General features: G+C 42.8%; 1 protein-coding gene across 2 annotated transcripts in view; it reads right to left on the bottom strand.

Moving 5' to 3' along the window:
• Positions 1-19,943, bottom strand: part of LOC139931135 (cadherin-4-like) — a 200,901-nt gene that overhangs the window by 111,754 nt on the left and 69,204 nt on the right. Inside the window, exon 3 of one of the 2 annotated variants that reach the window (XM_078288159.1) lies at positions 518-541. The exons of the other annotated variant lie outside the window; for it this stretch is intronic. Within the exon in view, the coding sequence (XP_078144285.1) occupies positions 518-541 (24 nt within the window). The remainder of the gene's footprint in view (positions 1-517; positions 542-19,943) is intronic. 2 annotated transcript variants of the gene reach the window in all.

A 19,943-nucleotide genomic window follows, 5' to 3' on the forward strand; every position in this document is an offset into this window, starting at 1 on the left:
CCGGAGCTGTTTAGACAGTTTGACTGTCTGGCCCCATCATCCCACCAAATCAAAACAACCTACAGGTACATTCCTATAAACATCTCTCCCCGCTACAGCTCCCGCCTCTCCCCAAAGATCCACTATGCAAAACAATCACCTCCCCCAACCTCACATTAACACACACACAGATTGAAACTGTGGAGGTGTCTAAACAGAACTGTGATTAGTCTGAACATAAGACTTACAGAAACCAATGCATAAACACAGACTGTAGGCTGTCTATCATTACTGGATAGCAGGATAATTTACTCTAGGTGTCAGTGGGTGTGAGTGATTGACTTTGTAATCAAACAGATTGTTCTGTCACAGCAACACTGAACGACTCAATTTCACATCAACATCAACACCATGGAATGTTTTTCATCTCATTAGCGGAATTCGAGAACTTGCGCACACAGACACGGCAACGCACCCACACGCCACCCATCTGAAACAGCGAGGGGGGCCACAGGTGACTGATTGTGTGTTGTCTTACCTTTTTGTGATGACACTGTGGTATCTGCAGATAAAAGAGAGGAGAGAGACAGAAGAATAGGAATGTTAAGAGCTGACAGGCTGCTGTCGAGCAGACACATAAAATGCAGGAGATGACAGGCGCCGCGGTGATTTGCTGGGAGGGAAACAAGCCACCCAAGAGGATAAACAGAAGGGGGGCATTGCACACTACCAGGGGGGTCTCTCATCTCAGACCTGCAAAGAATATCCACTTCACCACACTCACCCACACACTCATGCACACTTACATGGGCCCGTATATGCACGCATGTATACACAGGTGCGCCCACCAGCACACACAAACACACACACACACTCAACAAGAAGAGACCGGGAGGGAGGGGAGGAAAAGCATCTGAGCAAACATGTTGAAGAGAGTCAAGAGGCCTTAAGTAGAGAGATGAGAGTCTCCAGACCCCTGGAAACCTCTGATCTCTTACACAATTTACCTTGAGTGAGCTTTCTAATAAGTAAAAATAATGGCATCAAGGTGCAGCGAGACGGAGCAAATCAAATCCTTTCACTAGGCATTTTAGGTGCCCATGAGAGGCACTTCTGGCCCACAAGGTGTGGATCAAAACACGCCCCTGTTTGGGAGGGATGTAGAGCAACTCTATTTTTATGGAACATTTTCAGGAGCCCCAACAGAAGGAGGGGTGTGAGTGAAGGAGAAAAATACAGTAAATTTAGCTTATTGTTCTCATAAAATATTTACCAGGACACTGTTTGTAAGCTCCCAAGGTTTCATTTTTATTTAATAGACTTGTCAAGCTTGCTGGGATGCAGGAATAAAGAACAAAGAAAAAAAAATCCCCTTTTATCGCTGTGCACTCTCAGCAGTCCAAATCCTTGAGCACATTTCTCTACTGGCCATATGCCCAAAAAAGCCCAAATGGCCACAGACATGGGAGGAGAATAATTGAATCCGGACGTATTTGTGGTGTGCTGGGCTGAAGGAGTGATAATCCACCGCTTTGCCTAATTGCCAGAGTAAAGATGGCGTCCATTGTGAGGGTGGCGTCGGTGTTTATCAAAGCAGTGTGGCGTGGGATTGGACTGGGCATTAAGGCTTTACACACTTTTGTTTTGTGAGGTGTTACAGTGGATTTGGGCAAATATTGGCACTCTGGTTATTACATGGTCTGTCTGTCTGCTATGCGACTGTCCATAAGCTCTGCATGTCTACCCTAATCTGAGAAGAGGCTTCACATAATTAGAGTCAGTGAAGTACTCTCACAGTCCAGCGCAGTCAAGCTTATCACCAAAAGAGAATCCTCGGTCCGTTCCCCACTCACCCAAAAGGCTTACCATCTCTCAAGCCTTTGGGGTAGCCTAATAGCACGATAAAATATTATCCAACATGTCACAATCACCAGCCCCTATCCTTTTTGTCATTTATTATGTAAAAGACAGACCATGTCAACTAGATATGTCTAGGCAAGTGCCACTAGTGCGAGCGTTCTGTCTCCAAAAATTAGTAGGCCAACTTCTCTCGGGAGATGAGCAACTTTCCTAAGATAATCAAACATTTTCAGATGGAGAGGGAAAACGAGAGAAAGAGAGAGGCGAGAGATAGATGTTTAAAGTAACAAATATCTCAATGAATATGGATGTAGAGAGATGCTCTAATCTAATAAAAATTGCCTGATGGGGAAAAAACGGGGAAAAATGTGTTAATATGCATGGCATCAACACTAGCTTGACGATGATAAATAATGAAAACAAAACACTTTTTCTCTCTGTAGAACTTGTTGGTACGTGGCATAAAAAAAACATGGTGATTGGTGTCAGCACACATACAGTAAATAACTGCTCTTTGGGGAGGTAAAGAAAACCTCCGGCATTGATTACTGCATTTCATCCCAGCTATCGGTGGCTTATATGGATTTGGAGACTAATTTGTTGTGAATATGTGAGTGGCGTTTTGATGTGGCCATGCACCCACTGCAACTCTCCTGTGGGTTTGAGTATTATGTAAATTGGGCCATACGTCAATACAGGGGTCCTAGTCAGAAGGACGTATACAAGCTTAGTAAAGTCAAGGCTGCCCAGGAGCACGCCCGAGGACCCTGAAAAATACATTTTCACGACAAATCTACAAAATAAAGAAGATAAACATCTCCCGACTCGCGCTCTATTGCTTTACCTCTCTGAAATTCAGCCTCTCACTGTGAAAGAGAGAGAGAGGAGAAAAGCAAAAAGGAAAGAGAGTGACACTGAGAGGATTACTTTTTCATTTAAGCAAGCACGTATCCTTTTATCATTAGACTTCAGGAGAATGTGATTTCTATAGTTTGAAAGGAAAACGTCATATGGCTAATATTATTCTTTAGTGACCCAAATAGCCAATCAGGGATGGTTACAGAATATTCATGTTGACGTTTCTAACATCTATTACCCATTACAATTACGTCTGAGGATTTGATCTATTTTCCCATGAGTCTATATCATCTGTGAGAGTACTTTTTTGTTCCAATACTTGGAGTACTAATATACAGATAAATAAGAAAACAGCATGACAGGAAAAACTGTCAACCGGCATTTACACTGAATGATGGCCTACTGTTATTTCCACTGTACCATGTGGTGAAGATTCGGTACTTGTAGTAACCGTATAACATTAAGTAAAGTTAACCTATAATGGCATTGACTGACATCCAAAGAAATTGGGTTTACATCAAACCTCTGGACCCTGAGAGGGATAATGAATTAAGGAAAAATCATTAACACCTATGGCATCCTCATCTGTATTTGTTGAGAGAGCCTGACTGTATTTAAAATGACCATTCAGCTACTTAACAAGCTGTGTCCGTGGGGTTTTAAAGAGGAGTTGCCATAAGTCAGAGAGCTATAGCAGTCTATTTGACCAGAGGCCAGTGAGGTTGTTCTTTGTCTTAAAATAAGCAAAGCCTGCAGACAATCATTTCGAGGACTATCATCACCAATGGCGACAGCAGATTCAAAAATAGTATCTCACAGCTGTGGGTGTGAATCCTTCCGACTGCCCCCTCTCTTTCCCTCTCTTCTCCCCTCTTCCCATCTTCCTCATGTCAGTTTCACCCCTTCTTGCTATCACAAACTATCTCTGCTTGTGTTCTTGTGTGTTGATGTCTTGATATGAGGGCAGTTGAATCATGTTGACACTTCACATACAAATGCTGCAGACCTACAGTGTGAGGTGGACTCAGCTGGGCACCAGCAGCTCCAGAGGATTGTGGTTGGCCCACCGGTTTTCCTCTAAAGGAGAAGATGGTGATGCAACTTATCATTGTTGCGATGTGAAACCGTTATATCTCCAAGTTCTCTCTTTCAGAATTTAGGGAAAACAACTTCATTTTCTGACTGATGTCCATGCATTTTTTTTTAGAATTTAAAAATCACTAAAACCAGAGATTTCCACGTCTGTGGTGCATTGCAGAGGCAGATCAGCCAAGCCCACTTGAACATGTGAGACTGTAGATGTGTTCTCGCTCCCTAAATGTATCCTCAAAGCATGTTGTTGTCTAGGAATCCCCCCAGATCCTCTATATATCCATTCCAGTCTGATTGAATTAGACTGCTATTGGAAACCTGTCTTCCATTGACCTCTTAAAGTTGAGGCCTTGCAGCAGTCTGCTGTGGGAATAGCTTTAATTACAGCCAGAAATTGGGTTCGATTTTATCCCCATCATGAAGTGAGGAATCCTTGCAGCTAATCATCGCTTCATCAAGACAAATGAAAACCATATCATCATTGGAAGGTGTAGCAAATGCGCGTGTTCATGCATGCGTGTTTGTGTGAGTTTGCATGCAGGTGTGAGGCTGTGCTGTGTGTGTGGAGCGCAGGGTGCAGTAAAGTGTGCAGACTACAGTGGAAATAAACAAATGCAACTGTCTCCAGATGATTAACCGCTATTGATATATCATCACTATAATGTAATTAGGATAAATTCCTACACTGTAGCTGGTCGTCTCTTAATCACACTCAATTGTGGACAGCGACAGCCCATCAGTCACAACGTGATGGATGTTGACCCAGGTCAGCTGTGAACATTGACCTGGATGTTAATGATTCCAGGAGGACTAAGTGATGGGACAGATCATCACAGGTGACCATGGCCAATAAAAATGGGACTTTTTCATATTGGAGCAGCCTAGGCGGCCCTTGAACAGGGAGCCTTAATAAGGCTTGAACAAGGAGAAATTGAAAAACCCAGTTCGAGCTTCCGGATCATTACTCTTTGAAAAGCATTTTACTACTCTAGTGTAGCAGATTAGCCAGAATACTTACACTTTAGCCATGGCTTTGCTAAACATCAGCTACTACATCACAGCTATTCAAGCACTACTGTGAGCTAGGTTTACCCTTTGGCATTTTCTCTTGCTCATGTAATTTAGTTTTTGTGGAGCGCAGCGCTTGCTAGACAGGTGCAGCTGGTATTCCTTGTGCTTTCTGTCATTTGCTTAACAGAGTTAGCATGCTTGTTAAGGCTGTGGTGAACCTGTTATGTTGCATCCTGAACCTCTATGATGGATGATACTTTTTCCCCGCATCTCCCAAGAAAAAGGTCAGCAGCACTGTTATTCTGCCCATGACAGCAGGTGATTGGCGTAAACAGGAAGATGTCACCTTTAGCAGGAAGCTCCAAATTACAGTGCTGATGAAAGTTCACTGCCAGCCAGAGACCATCCCCCTGACAGGGATATTGCTGACACTTGACACTGCCTTTATTCATTATTTTTGTTCTTTTACGTGTCTGTGTGTGTCATTGCAGTTAGGCTGCACACGTTTGCTTGTTGAGTGTGTTGTAGAGCTTTCCAGACAAATTGTAGCAGAACTAATCAGAGGTCCTTTTTCTTTTTTCAAGTCTCAGTGCAGAATCAACATGCCAACATACAGTATAGTGCCATCTGTTGTGCTACTCCCCCCCAAATACTTTTGATGTTTTTTTTTTTTGACTGACAGTGTGTGATGGCTAATCATGTTTTAAATGTATTTTAAAGCTGTAAGCTTGTCTACATTTGTGTTGTTTCTAAAAATGGGAGGAAATAGGACCTGAACTTTGAGTTGATGGGATCTGAAAATTGAGACGAGTATTTTCAATTAGCAAGACCTGCTATTCATGAATCCATCTCTATTTACTCTATTCTGTAATTACCCATTACTAATATATTCAAAATAATTCTGAATTGGGTGTTTTTAGAAATCACCTATAAACCTATTCCTCTCTCTTGCATGAAACAAAAAATGAAAAAATAAAAATGAAAATAATAAAAGTCACTAAAACAGAATGACAATTACACAAGTGGTTCGTAGACACATACTGTACAGACATGTAGCCTATGCCTTATTTGTATTGAGGTTTTTTCCCCACTGGTAAAACACTTGCATACCATGATCAATTATTCATAAAACAAATATTTTAAAAGCATGTGCCCCTACTCTTCCCAGAGAAGAAAAAAAGGGGCCAGAATACATTCCTTGGTTTTAATTAGCCGAGAGTTACAAGGCTGAGTGTAGCGCATGCTCATCTGCTAGGTGCTGCACAGGGAGAGAGGGGAGAGTTGCCTTCTTGCTCATTATGTACTAATGAGTTGTCTATTAATGAAAATGGAAAGCATTTATTTTGTGAGCACAAAGGGTTCAGCTGGATTAATTACTGCACTACAGCAACAAAATGAAAACAGAAAGTGCAGCATCACTCTTGTGTGGCACATTACCCATTAACCAACTGTTATCAAGGCCTGGCGAATGGCGCTGCACGACACAGCAGGAGCACAAACTACACACATCCCACTCCAACTTCATATGAACTGCGCTTAAAACATATTCTTTATGTTACAATGCACGTGCATGCTTACTCTCATGTGAATCCATACATGTCCACCCACACAAAATCACTTCATCTTGTCAGCTTAATGCGAACACTTTACTAGACCATAATTGTGCCATTTAAGCACCAGGCCTGAAATTTAGCTCTTTCTGTGAAGCGCAATAAAAAGCGATTCCAAACTAATTGCATCGTCGTGTGCCCAGATGCTGTGCATCTCTCTATATTCACACCCACAGCCCTCTCAGTCAATACCACTAGCAATCTGTCATCACTCACAATCAATAGTAATAAAAATAACAATGGCAAACCGGACAAATCTAATATTTATATAAAGAAATCCAATATCTTCAACACAATTACACTGCTTCTTTTTGAAGAGGTGGAGATTTAGAGCTGTGGAGATGCCACATCACAAGCTTCCCATGAAGGCTGAGTGAGAGAGGGTGGCAGAGAGCTAGAGGGAGAGAGCAGAGAGGGATAAGAGGAACTGCATCTTCTCAAATGAACATAGAACCAAAAGCAGCATCATTGTAATGATAATCTGATGTTGTTGTGCAGCATTTCTCTTCAAACGGTGTCCAGAATCATTCTAATAGCCCACTAATAGCTTGATTTCCCAGTGGGCTCTCCTTGGAGAGGTCAGACAGTGAGATGGGGTGTGGGGAGTGTGTGGACTCTGGCAGCCTCAGCAGATGGTCCTTGATCAGATATTAGAGGCTGGGCAGCGAGGTCGTCTGGCCGCGGGTATTCTGCCCCGCCTGGGGGAATTACACCCCCTACACCCTCGTCTGAACCTCCGGCTCCAGCTCTGGTTGCAGTGCCAGGCGAATACCTCTGTGTTCCAGCCAGACTGTGGGGACACTGATGCTGCGACAGACTGCTGTCCTTCAGCCTTGTGACAGTCTGGGAAAAACCAAATTCAGAAATATGCTGTCTACTGTGGTTTATTTTTGCCACAGAAATTTGTTTCGGCTTATTTGGGTTACGAGTTGATGACAAATGGATATGGCAATTGTACCATTGTCTATTCTCTCTTGTAAAAAGAATCACTCTGATAACCAAAATCCCTCTTAGCTGGTTTTGAATAAAGGCTAACCCCTCTTTCCTATCCCTCACTTTCCCTTTTGTAGCATTGTCTTTATGAGACAAATCATTAAATAATAAGAATGCCTTTAGACAGCCATGATTTGAAACATCAAATTCTACTTACCCTGCATGAAAAGATGGAAGACAAAATACAAGAGGGATCAAGTCTTTGTTATTAAAATTGAATGATAATCTGAGAACGTCAATGTGCTCTCTTTTGTAAAAAATAAGTACGATAAGATAAATCTTACTTAGACAACTCTGAATCATCTAATGGCATTCCTATCTTCCCTCTTCTTCAATCTGCCTCTATCTGTCTGTCTGTCTCCCCCTCCTCTATCCACAAACCCACAGAGAAAGCGGGGTGAATAAACACAACAATCTGAACTTTATTTATCCTTTCCCCTGTGACAGTGGCAGTCTAAAATGGCAGGGCTTTGGATGTGACCTTCAGTTAGAGTGGTTCTCCATCAGTCATCACTGCCACCCACAGATCAGACGGCGGATGAGAAGCAGCAGCGGCAGCAGCAGCTCCCTTCCTCCTCCTTAACCTCCCCCACAGCTGTCCACAAGTGATTTCTCTTCTTTTTCTTTCTGTCTTCTTTTTTTTCTCCTCATGTCTCCCATTCTTACTTTCTGTCTCTCCCCATATCCTATCCTTGACCTGTCTTTACCCAGTGCCTTTCTTCTTGTTGGCTTTCTCTTCAATTCATCCACCCCCTCCACCCCCTAAAATCATTCTTCAACTCTGGCCTCCACCGCAGTCCCTCCTATTAGGGAACAAAGCTTTACTGTAGGTGGCTGAGTGGCAAGTAACTTATATGTGATGTAAGGGCAGGGCGCTTAAGAGCAGAAACACTATGTGGCCTTCTCTTCTGCGCAAGTCATAGCAGTTTCCCATATACAGTAATGCCATTGGTATTCAGTACAAATTACAAATCCTGCAGTGAGAGAATGAAAGGAGGAAATAGCCGGAGACCGGGGGTCAATGAATCAGCCATAATGAGCAGTTAAGCTTCAGGTAGTCTGATTACAGCATTCATAAGAAACAATGGTTAAGAGTGCCCACTTTACATAATGTAGGTTTAAAACCCCCATGCTAATGCTCTTGAATCGTCTCACCAGCCTAAAGCCTAAAGCCTTCTCCTATCCATGGTTTTCATCTAAAAGCCTGTGTTTACTCCATCAAAGATATTGTCTGCCTGGAAAACAATAATAAGAGTGTCCGCTTTGCTTAATATCAGATATTTTCCTGGTCAAACACTCTTGAAATACTGCTTAATACCCTGAAAGACATAAAATAATCCATTGCCATGTGTTTCGTAATCAGCTCAGACACACACATGTAAAGAGAGAGATAGAGACAGAGAGAGAGCTTCAAAGCATTAGGTAGCATTAAAATAAGTGTTTATTAAAATGTATATTTTACTATTTTTTATTACTGTAAAATAACAATCTAATACTACTAATGCTAATATCTTGCCAAGCCAGTAAAAAAAAGCATCCAAATTCCAAAATTTCCCCCTGTCATCATCATAGAAGGACATTAAGAATTCAATCCATGTTCATCAGCATTCAAGGAAAACATTTCCCTCATCATCCTTTTTTCAGCTTGTCTGATAACCGATGTTTGAACTGAGGGGCGATACCATGGGTACTCACATGGCTGGCTTGTGTGCTTGAGATAGTCAGTCTTGAGAGAGCCTTTTTGTCCTCAGACAGCCTTTCATACAAAACGACCAGTGGTTGAGCTATGGTAAACGAGAGGTCATGTTCCGCTATGAATGTGCACACACACACTTTGTGATTGCACACACTTTGGTCTGGCATGGATGCTAGCAAGGCTGTTGTGGTTGTCACTCCTGGCAGTGTGGTAGTGCACTGAAGCGCACAGCACCCACATAGAGGGTGCTGCTGCTACTTTGACAAAGTTGAATCAAATGGGGAAATTATTTATAAGTATTTTGTGAATCTTTCCGGCCTACAACTTTAAGCCCTGCGTTATTCTACAACTTATTTGCCTCAATCAATCATCAATAAATCATCAATCAATCAATCAATAAATCATCAATCAATCAATCAATCATCAATAAAGTGCATCTTATCTTATCTTATCTTACCAAATAGGTAAGACGCTTCACTTTCTGTGCACCGGTAAGATACCACTGGTCGTGCCAAACCACAGGGGCTGGAATGGGACAAACTTGGTTGTCTAATGCAGCGCTGATGAGTGGAGATTGATTTTATCATGAAAAATATGTGAAATATGGTTGGTGTATTTTTCCCCCAGCAACTGTCAGTCATTTTGATTACAATTTGTTCGATTACTGTAATCACACTGCATGTAGTCTGTTACTCCCCAACCCAGTGGTCAAAGTCGACAATGAAGCAAAGGGTAATAATGACAGGGCTACACCATGACATGACATGAACGTGCATATTAGCAGTGGTACTGGGCCGTCATTAGGATTCATTAGTTCTAATTTCCTAAAGGCCACAGGTCAGAGGTCAGCACAGCGAGAGGAACGGAGGAGATGAGCAAGAGAGAGAGTCAGTACAGAATGTATGTGATCTATTCAGAGTGTATACACCAATATAAATGTATGTGAGTGTGTTTAGGCGTTTAGAGAGTGAGGGAGAGAGAGAGAGAGAGAGAGACAGAGACAGAGAGCAAATCTATTGCTGATAGTGATTTGGAGCTTGCTGGAGAGAGAGAGAGAGACAGAGACAGAGAGACTGAGATGGGGAGACAAAAATACAAAGATACAGAGCCAGAGAGAGACAGAAATAATGGCTAATAGCGCTAAAACATTTTGAGGACAACAAAAAGACACAGAGAGTTAGGGAAACTAAGACAGATATTTGCCCGGTGGGATGCAGAGTAAGATAAATAGAGAGTTGGAGATGAAGGGAGCGGAGGGGGGATGAAGGAGACGTGTGGTGATGCAGGGCCAGCCCAGGGATCAGCACACTCTGTCACACTGTCATACCCAACGGGCACCACTGTCAATCACACACACACTCAACACCATGAGGAATAACACACCCTCACGCACACACACATGTACAAACACACACACACACGCACGCACGCACGCGCACACGTACACACACAGACACATAAAATGCTCATAGCTTGTGCAAGAATATATACAAGGTCTTCAAGGTCAGATTTCTCTTTTCTATACACACTGAAATGTGCTACAGTGCTATACATCAAGAAATAATGGCAGTAGCTTTTGTGGATGTCTATGGCCAGTGAGTAAAAAAGGTGAGATCAAGATATGCAGTTACTGTGCAATATTAACACTAAGAACTCTCTTGGACTACAAAAACTCTCATAGATACCTGAGGAAAAGAAGAATGGCGAATGAGAGAGAGGAGGGAGAGAACATGAACTGCCTCAGAGTTGAGAAGTTGAGAAATCATATTGGCTTTTTCTTGAAGGAGACTAACATTGAAAGAAAGACAAAAAACAGTGCTGCAGTTTCCTGCTTTCAATGTGTGTTCCGTAGAATTATATTGGTACGCTTAGCGACACGAGCCGTTTCATGTCATTTGTGCGTGTGTGTGTGTGTGTGTGTGTGTGTGTGAAAGAGTAAAAGAGAGAAAAAGATCTAAGAAGATGTATTCATCAAAATCCTGAAGCAAGTGAGGTAGGGATGGAGGGGACAGAGAGAGGAAGGGCATTGGGATGTGTAGAGAAAATAATGTCATGTTCAAGTCATGTCAGACTTACTTTTATCTATTTAAATACGAACTGGGAAAAAACGTTCACGTCTCCCTCCTAGTGGTAATTACAAGTAGGACGTGAGATTTTTTTGTAGACTCCGATGTGTCCCACTTGGCATCACGAATTGTAGAAGTGTGTCAACACAGGCAGACAACATGGCAGCGAATGCACCATTTTCAGCTGTCCAAGATAATAAAAATCTGAATTATCATTTATATCCACATTAATACAATCAACTCTACTTACAAAAGATCGGTAATATCTGCTGCAGTTCGCTCATGGTTAATTTTAAATTTCTAACGATGTCATCCTGTTCCTGGACTGTGAATGCAGCATAAGACGTGCAGAAACAAACACAGGCTACTAATGGACAGTTGGCACCTTCTTTCATATGTCATCCCCTTACTGTAAGTATAATTTGTATTGACAAACAACACTGACACCTGCACACATAATAGAAAAAAAAACACACACTGCACCAAAGCCAAAAACACTTGAAAAATCTGTCCCCATGGAGTCTTCTGGGAACTCATTTTATTCACAGTATTAAACCTGTTATCACATGCACACATTAAACTGTGCCAGCTTGTCCAGAAGTACAGAGGCAAAGCTTTTAAGCAAATGGCAGTTGTGTAAACTAAAATGGCAATGTTGAAAGTCAATTCAATAATAGCTGAAAGCCATTACAACATTGTCATTAACAAGGTTGCTGGAAATGCAATTAGCCCCCTCACATTGCTCACGGCAACAAGCAGGGAGACTTAACAAAAAAAAAAAAAAAGAAAAATGACAGAGAGGGGCCTGGAAGAATGAGGTGCTGTCTAAAAATACAAAACTGAGAGATAATAGAGAAATGGAACAAAACTGTGGGGAAGATAAAGTCAAAATCCCAAACTAACAGATGATAGAAGAGAGAGCAGCCCACAATAACAGGCTATTTTCTCAATATTGAACTATCCGTTTTACTTGGGTGCTGCTGGTGAATGCAAGTCCCCCTGCCCCTAACCCTGAGCACAGATACACAACAAACCCTTTGATTAGCCCCAACAACAAAACACCACGAGCTGAGCTACTGTAATCAATGGAAAAATACTGGGCTGAGTGAATCAGGACAACAAACTTCTCAAGATCAAACCACACAGGCTCTTCTATAGTAACCGTGTTACTGTTATCATCACAAGGAGGATATTCTCTTTTCACTTGGTTCAAAAAATATCACCTTCTTGACATGAGGCTTACTTTTGCAATTACAGTCATATGCTGTTCTTTTTACATGTCTTCCCTTTCAAAAAATATGTTCCAAGACAATCAGCACAGTAACTGATAGAGAAGCAGTCAAAGCTGATTAGAAAGAGAGAAGCAGCAAAACAGAGATGCAGTATGGAAGAATACAATAGGAAAATACACCACAGGGAAAATAAAATAAAAAATGAAATATTGTTTTGAAAATCATAGCCTTGCAATATCACTTGGCTTTTGACTCAGTCGAACTTCTGCTGTTCTGTCAAATTATTAGCCCTATTTGATCCTGGATCTCCTTTAAATTCCTACAGATTTAGCTATTTGATCAAAGTCAATGTTCAGTGGAAATCTACCTTTCCCTTCCCTTCCCCGAGGTCTAGATGCTGTAAGACTGTGTTTGCTGAGATGTTAGTGAAGGAGGCTGAGGTCGGGACTAAATGAATGATAGGCATCATTGTCACACAGCAGACTTCCAGCAGGTCTCCTTGGAGATATGAGCCAGCTGTCTATTCCCAACACACTGTTGTCAAGGTCACTTCTCTGCCTATGGAAAAGCCACGGCTCCTGAAAGTGTCCGTAGCTTCATTTTGCATCACAAACCTCTTGCTCCTCAGGTATTTGGTGATACCATCATTTTCTCCTTTGTGGCATCAAAACATCTCATGCTTCCCAGATCTTTAGTGACATCGCAAAACTTTAACTTTTCAGATTCTTTGTCACATCCCCACTCCGCAACTGTGAAATGTCCCAAAGTTAATTGTATGAATCATAGCATGGCTTTACACCTACGTTTGGCATCACAACTCATCACAACATAATAGTTACAGTACATGACTAAGCCATTGTGACATTAAAGTACCTTGTGAAACTACCAAATTCCCTCTCAAGACAGTGAGATCTAGTGGGTGTAGTCTTTTTTTATAACAATCACACAACATTCCTACTGAAATAAATGAAGGGAATTAAATGTTGACGCAGGTCTCGTCAGTGTGACTGCGTTTCCTTGTCACCATGCCTCTGTAAACATGGTAAAGCCATCTGACAACGGCACCACCGCATAAGGAGATTCCTAGTGTATAGTGTTTGGCAGTGTGTTTGTCTTGTGTGGGGAGGGGCCAACTGGCTGCCATTGATATCCCAGCACAGCACTAAGGCAGCAGACGGGAGGGTAATGAGGAGGCAAATATGATTAAAACCATCTCCTCAGGCTGCCATGGACCTGCCATTAAACCAGCGGACACTCCTCGTGCATAATCCATCACACTGCTTAGCTCCCACTGAGAGCAAGGAGAGAGAAGACTGTTTGTTACAATACCCCCAACCCTCCAAGCTCCCCTCTCTAAAACATAACTAACACTCCAGGAGGTGCACTCTTTATTAAAGATCTACTGTTGAAACGTACTCTATAGAAGACCGTGTAACCGTGACATCCTGGGTACAAATCCAGCTGGGGACCTTTGTAGTAAATCAACCCCCTCCCTTTCACCTGTCACTCTCTACTGTGAACTTTTTAATAAAGCACAATGCCGCTAAAAGCAATCTTTCAAAATAAATCATTGCATGCCTGCCAGTTATCCTCTTCCTCTACCTCAGTCCAAACAAACACACATGTACCATGCTCTCTACATTATCCCATGGTTGGTCCACTTCACCCTGGGTGTTGTAGGATAAAGAGTGTTTTGGCTATTGGAGGATGTAGATTTGGCTAATCTCATCCACCTTCTTCCACAGTCCGCTCTTAGTCCTCCTCTGTACCAACAACTCCTGCAGTCACAGATCCAAACACCCCTGCCATATAATCCCCTAAAGACACAGGAAGCATGGATTACAGCTGTAGAGAATGGCTCCACAGGCGGCTCACTGTTGAGCAGAACATGTTGGATTGTTGTGCAAAGCCTGTAGGAGAATAATCAGCAGGAAGCATAGCCTGTGGAGAAATAAGGCATCCTCTGCCCTCGGCCCTTTAAATGAGCCCAGCAGACCAGCTGAAAGATGCTGATGCCTCTCTTTATTGAGGAAAGGAGAGGCAGTGCCATTATCAGAATGAGGCCTCTAGGTTTGCACAATTTTAGAGGAACACTAGAGTGCCGCATGAGCATGGGTGGGTTGAGTCGGCACTAGGTTTGATAAAACGGCAAGCACCTTGAAGAAATGGACAATATGACACCAGATCACGCACATCAACAAAAGCCTTCCAGCATCAATTAGACAAAAGTTATGAATCTATCTGTATATGGGTAGCAGTTGACATCTAAGTTTCTTAAGGCCCATTGCCTATAGAGTCACAAAAATAAATACTGTGTGGATCTGCAGTTTTATATACAGCACATAGCAATGCTGAAGCAATGCTGAAGCAATGCTGACTACTGTATATGGTCCGGAGCAAAGCAGATGGTACGGCACATCTCTGTATGGTCTTTCTGTTATGTCCTGTGCTGAAAGATATCTGAGTCTGCTAAAGGTCAGGGTGAGGATGAAAGATATCTGGGTCAAGATGAAATATATCCAAGTATGTAAAAGGTCAGGGTCACTACAGTTAAGCAAACTTCTTCAAGTGCTATCTCACTGAACTCATGGGAACTGGTCAGAAAGGTGAGGTATAAATAAGGTAGAACAAAATTAGCAATTTAGCTCAAAACCCCTATGTCTAAGAGATCACTACTAGTGTTAACACACTTTATGATGATCAATCATAGTTATCAGAAAATTACAAAATTTTACTATTAAGTTAAGTAAAAGTGATCTTTTGCAAACTGCACAAGCTGAGTGGTTACAAGTTCAAATTTGAAATTAATGTTGCTGGTTCGATCTAAACCTTTACAAAATTTTCTATACCCTTTTGATTTTGCAATGACATATCCAGACCCTGATGTATTCATCTTGTGAGAGAAGATTAATTAATAACATTTATGGCATATAAACATAAAATGACATATAAACATAAAATACCATGCAATAGTGTGAAAAGATTTGGCTGGTTTGTATGTAGTGAGTATATGGCTCTTCTATGCAGTCTTTTAAATTTAAAATAAAAAAATAAATAAATAAATAAATTAAATCTACCCTTTCCTCACAAAGACTTCACTTCATGTATTCACTCCACAGGAATTAACCTTGTCTGGAGTTAGATAAAAAGCAGACGGTCCAGAGTGAGAGTGCCTGACGCGTGTGTGGAAGCATTTTTTTCTGTCATTACCATTGCGTATGAAAAATACTGCAATTACAGAGCGGCCCAGTACAGTCCGTCAGCTGATGGCAGAGGGAGCCAAGACCAGCAGCCTCATTACCATCTCTCTCCTTCATGGACATTAAACAATCAAGGGAGACGGTGTAGCCGGGGCTGCCGGGGAAGATTGACTGGTCTGTTTAGGCTGGCACAGGAAACAGGCTCTTTTTACACACCGTGCCGGGGAGCTCTCCGCTCCAAGTTTGGATTCCATGCGTCTTGTTCCTGTGTTTGATGGAGACTTGAGAGGTTTGCGGGAAGATGGAAGGGGTTTGTTTTACAGCTATTACTGGAACCAGAGCCATATGTTTGGTCTGGTCCTGATATCCTCCTACATGTAAGGGGTTCATAATTCTATTTTTACGGCCTAATGATGACAAGCCAAGTATGTCACCTTTGTCAGGGTGGATCCTAAGCCAGAATCGGGCCAGGTTTCCCAGGGAAAACATTTAGCGGGTTGAGCATGTGTGTTGCATTAGGGCTCTCCCAGGGGCAAGTCCGTTTAGCTGAGACACAGAGAGAGATGAGAGCCAGATAAGTACAAGACCTTAATGTTTTATGACACCCAAGGCTGCTTTCATCTCCTCTGCACACACTCACCCAAAAAATAAACACTCACACATGGAACACAGAAGCACACACACACATACACACACACACACACACACACACACACACACACACACACACACACACAAACTTCAGCCACCGGTTACAATTTAATCGTTTCGGTGAAGCATTATGTTGCTTGTCCAACCAAGCGTATCTCTCCATCTCTTTTTCTATTTCTTTTCTTCACTCAGAAATTTCAATTTTGTATGCGTGCTCACCACCACTACACCCACTTTGAGGTAGCACTGCCGGTACTTCCTGATTTTTGTTTCCATAGTGACTGCGACAGAACATTTCCTCTGCAGTGATGGATTCTAAACTAACGTAGCAGCCATGATGACACGCAGATCAACCCCACTGACAGCGGTGATAACTTTCTTCTCCTGAGCCTCAAGCTCCCTCTCCCTTTACCCCTTTCTCTTCCACCCATTATTTTACATGTAAATAGTTCTAGCACTGATGGATACACAGTTTTACATTTTCCTCTCGCATATTGAACTGCGGCACATCACGGCCGTGTAGTAAAATATCTATCTACGGGCCAGAGCGGATCATCAGGCTTTCTAGTGTGAGAGGTGTCATCAAAATTGCCGATGACAGGAAAATGGAGTCTACTCATGAGTCAAAAAATGCAATGCACATGGCCATAAATAATTCTAATCCATAGCTGTTGCAAGGGAGGCAATAAATCATAAAAGAAGGATTTCTCTCATACACCTGGTCTGCTGCTATAGATTTACAGCTCAACACAGAGGATGCTCAAAGGCATATTAACATGTACATGAAGCACCTTTTCTTCACCTAAGCCTGCAGACCCCTGGATGACCTGTATGCTAGTTGTTGCCAGACTAATGAATATGCCATTATTAATTATTTCTTGAGAGCGTGAGCAGGTACGGCGCAACTGAATGCTGCAGGGCACTAATGGGAAGACTCCACTCCGCTTCCCTGTGCCTGTTCCTTTTGAAGTGGTAATGGGCTTAAGGTGCGTGTAATTTCCTACCGATAGCGGATATGGGAGAGGGCCACACCTGGGCGCGCAGGATAAGGAAGTGGGACTCGGGGCTCTCCCAGAGGCACTGCTCACCATCCCTGCTATCTTCTGGCTGATAAAGGAGCAGGTGTGGCACTGAAGTGGGATACTGATAATACTAGCAGAAGTGGTCGCCTTTAAACTGTGACAAGATGAACTGCCCTGACACTGGAGCTGGGATGTGTTGACTTAACAGTCGCTGGGTTGATTAGAGCAATCGGTGACGGGAGTCAAATGGGGGAGTAAACTGGAATATTCTGAGGTTATGTGTGGCTACATGGGACGCTATAGAAGAGGGGCTTGAAAGCATGCATACTGCGGATTCATGAATATGTTTCAATGCATAGGCCTAGGGTATGATACTGTAGATACTGTGAACTGCACACTAAACATATGCTTTTCAATGAGTTGACTTGACAGCTTGGCACTAAACATTACTGATTATTCAGAAAAGTGTATTATATAGAATGGTATATATACACTGTGATATAAGAGCAGGTGGACAAGACTCAACACATACTACCATATTGAGAAAATAGATGTAATCAAGAGGTCAATTGGTTGAGTTCTCATCCCATTAATGAATATTTTCATAAAACATAGATTTTCTTCTAATTTGAGCAAAATCCCAAGGCACTGTACATCATACCAGGGAGCTACAGCACACTGGTTGAGGACCACTGCACTTGGAGGAACTGAACTATACACATAGAAGAATTCCAGTAAGCGCCATGGAGTGTGCAGTGATAGTTTGGGGGTATGTAGGTGGCTAGGAGGATGGATGGCAGCCTGTGTGTCCTCTGCAGTCTCCTGTTGTAGGCCAGAGCTGAGTTCACCTTCATCTATCAGCAGCATCGCTGTGACCACTATAACTCATCCTCACCTACACAACAAGATATGGAGGGTGAATGTGGAGGTGGAGAGAGAGGACAGGAAGAGAGAGGGAAATAAAGGGAGAGATGGTGGAGAGGAGGATTTCTTCCTTGGTAGCCTTGCTAGTATTATTATGAATGCTGGTGTTGCATGGATGGTATGGGTATAGGTGTGTACGTCTTTCATGCACACACGCGTGTACACACATACACAAACAAAACACACATACGCACAAATGTAAGCATACACACACGTGCACACACACACACACACACACACACAAAGACACTGTCCATCAGAGGCTGGCACTATTGGATTACCTGGGGACACACTGTCTGTCTTTATTGCGGAGGTCCTTGTCGATTAAAGTTGCTGATAAATTGATTATGCCTCCAGGCCACCTGCTGGGCGCCGTCTGGCAACAGTCAGGCTCAATGGCAAATCAATAGTGCATAAACTGGTTATCATAGCCCATATTGACCTTATCAGGGTATGGAGATAAAGAGCAGACCTTGCAATACGGTGAGCCAGAAAGAGGACGGGGTTAATCATGTCTGACCCCGTCTCTCTGTATAAATGGCTAGCAACCCAAAAGCTTTGTCCACAATGACGTATCACCTTGTTGTAGCCTATTCTGGTCCTGACCGTCAGTATTCAATGTCAAGGAGGAAAGGTATGTCACTGTTCACAAACACTTTTGATGGCAAAGAGGCAGAGAGGTGTGTGTGTGTGTGTGTGTTCGTGTGTGTGTGTGTGTGTGTCTCTTTCCGTCCGAGCAGGTGTTCCCCATCTCCTGAGGAGTGTTCTACATACAGTCACCTTGGGCAGTGTCTGTCCTGGTACTGAACACGGAGCACTGGGACAACCTGAGTGGCTGGCTGGGGGATTCCTGCTTATTCTCAGACACAAAGATATAGAAAGAGTGTGTGAGTGTGTGTGTGTGTGTGTGTGCGTGCGTGTGTGTGTGTGTGGGGGGGGGGGGGGGGGGGGAGGCAGAGACAGAGAAAGCAAGAGAGAGAGACAGATAAAGACGGGGCAAATACACAAAATACTATACCCCTTAGTGGGCTGACAGGACCCAACAATGGAGGTTATTACAGCTTAGACAGGACTTGCTTCCTATGAATATGTGAATATTTTTACTGTAGTATGGCATTTTTCTGTCTCTGTCTACCGGAGAGCAGATAGAGAGAGATATCCGCGGCATAGTGAGATTCTTGAACGGTGGAGAAAAAAATAAATGAGGGGAGCAAAGGAAAGGATGGAGATGGAGAGGGAGGGGCGGGGAGACAGGGGGATTGAAGGGTCTCTGTCCTCCGTCTCCAACTTTCACCCTCCTCAGCAGATCCTGTCAGATGAGAGCAGAGTGCAGGGCCGTGACTGGGAGCGGTTAGTGGAGCAGAAAGATGAACAGAGGAGAGACGGGGAATGCACTGCAAGGAATGTCCATCTTAACAACTCATTTAGCCTCATATTCAGTCTGAAAATTCAGGATTTTTCCAGTATCTTGAAAGAAGGCAGAGTAAAGCAGATCATCCTTTAGTATCAAAAAATGACTTCATTCCTGGTAACAAAGTGGAATTATTTCACCACATTTGCACTTTTTCCTTTATGATTTTATGACTTGATACTAATTAATTAACATGTTGAGACGGATATTCTTTGCACTCAGGAACGAGGGGAGCAAGAGAGCACCGGGCCTCTGAGAGCAAGAGAGAAGTGGAGGAGAGACAGAGCGGGTGATAGATTGGAAAGAGTGGGGGTAAAGGAAACAGAGAAAAGAGCAAA

Source organism: Centroberyx gerrardi, chromosome 14, assembly GCF_048128805.1.
Source record: "Centroberyx gerrardi isolate f3 chromosome 14, fCenGer3.hap1.cur.20231027, whole genome shotgun sequence".
Taxonomy (NCBI): domain Eukaryota; kingdom Metazoa; phylum Chordata; class Actinopteri; order Beryciformes; family Berycidae; genus Centroberyx; species Centroberyx gerrardi.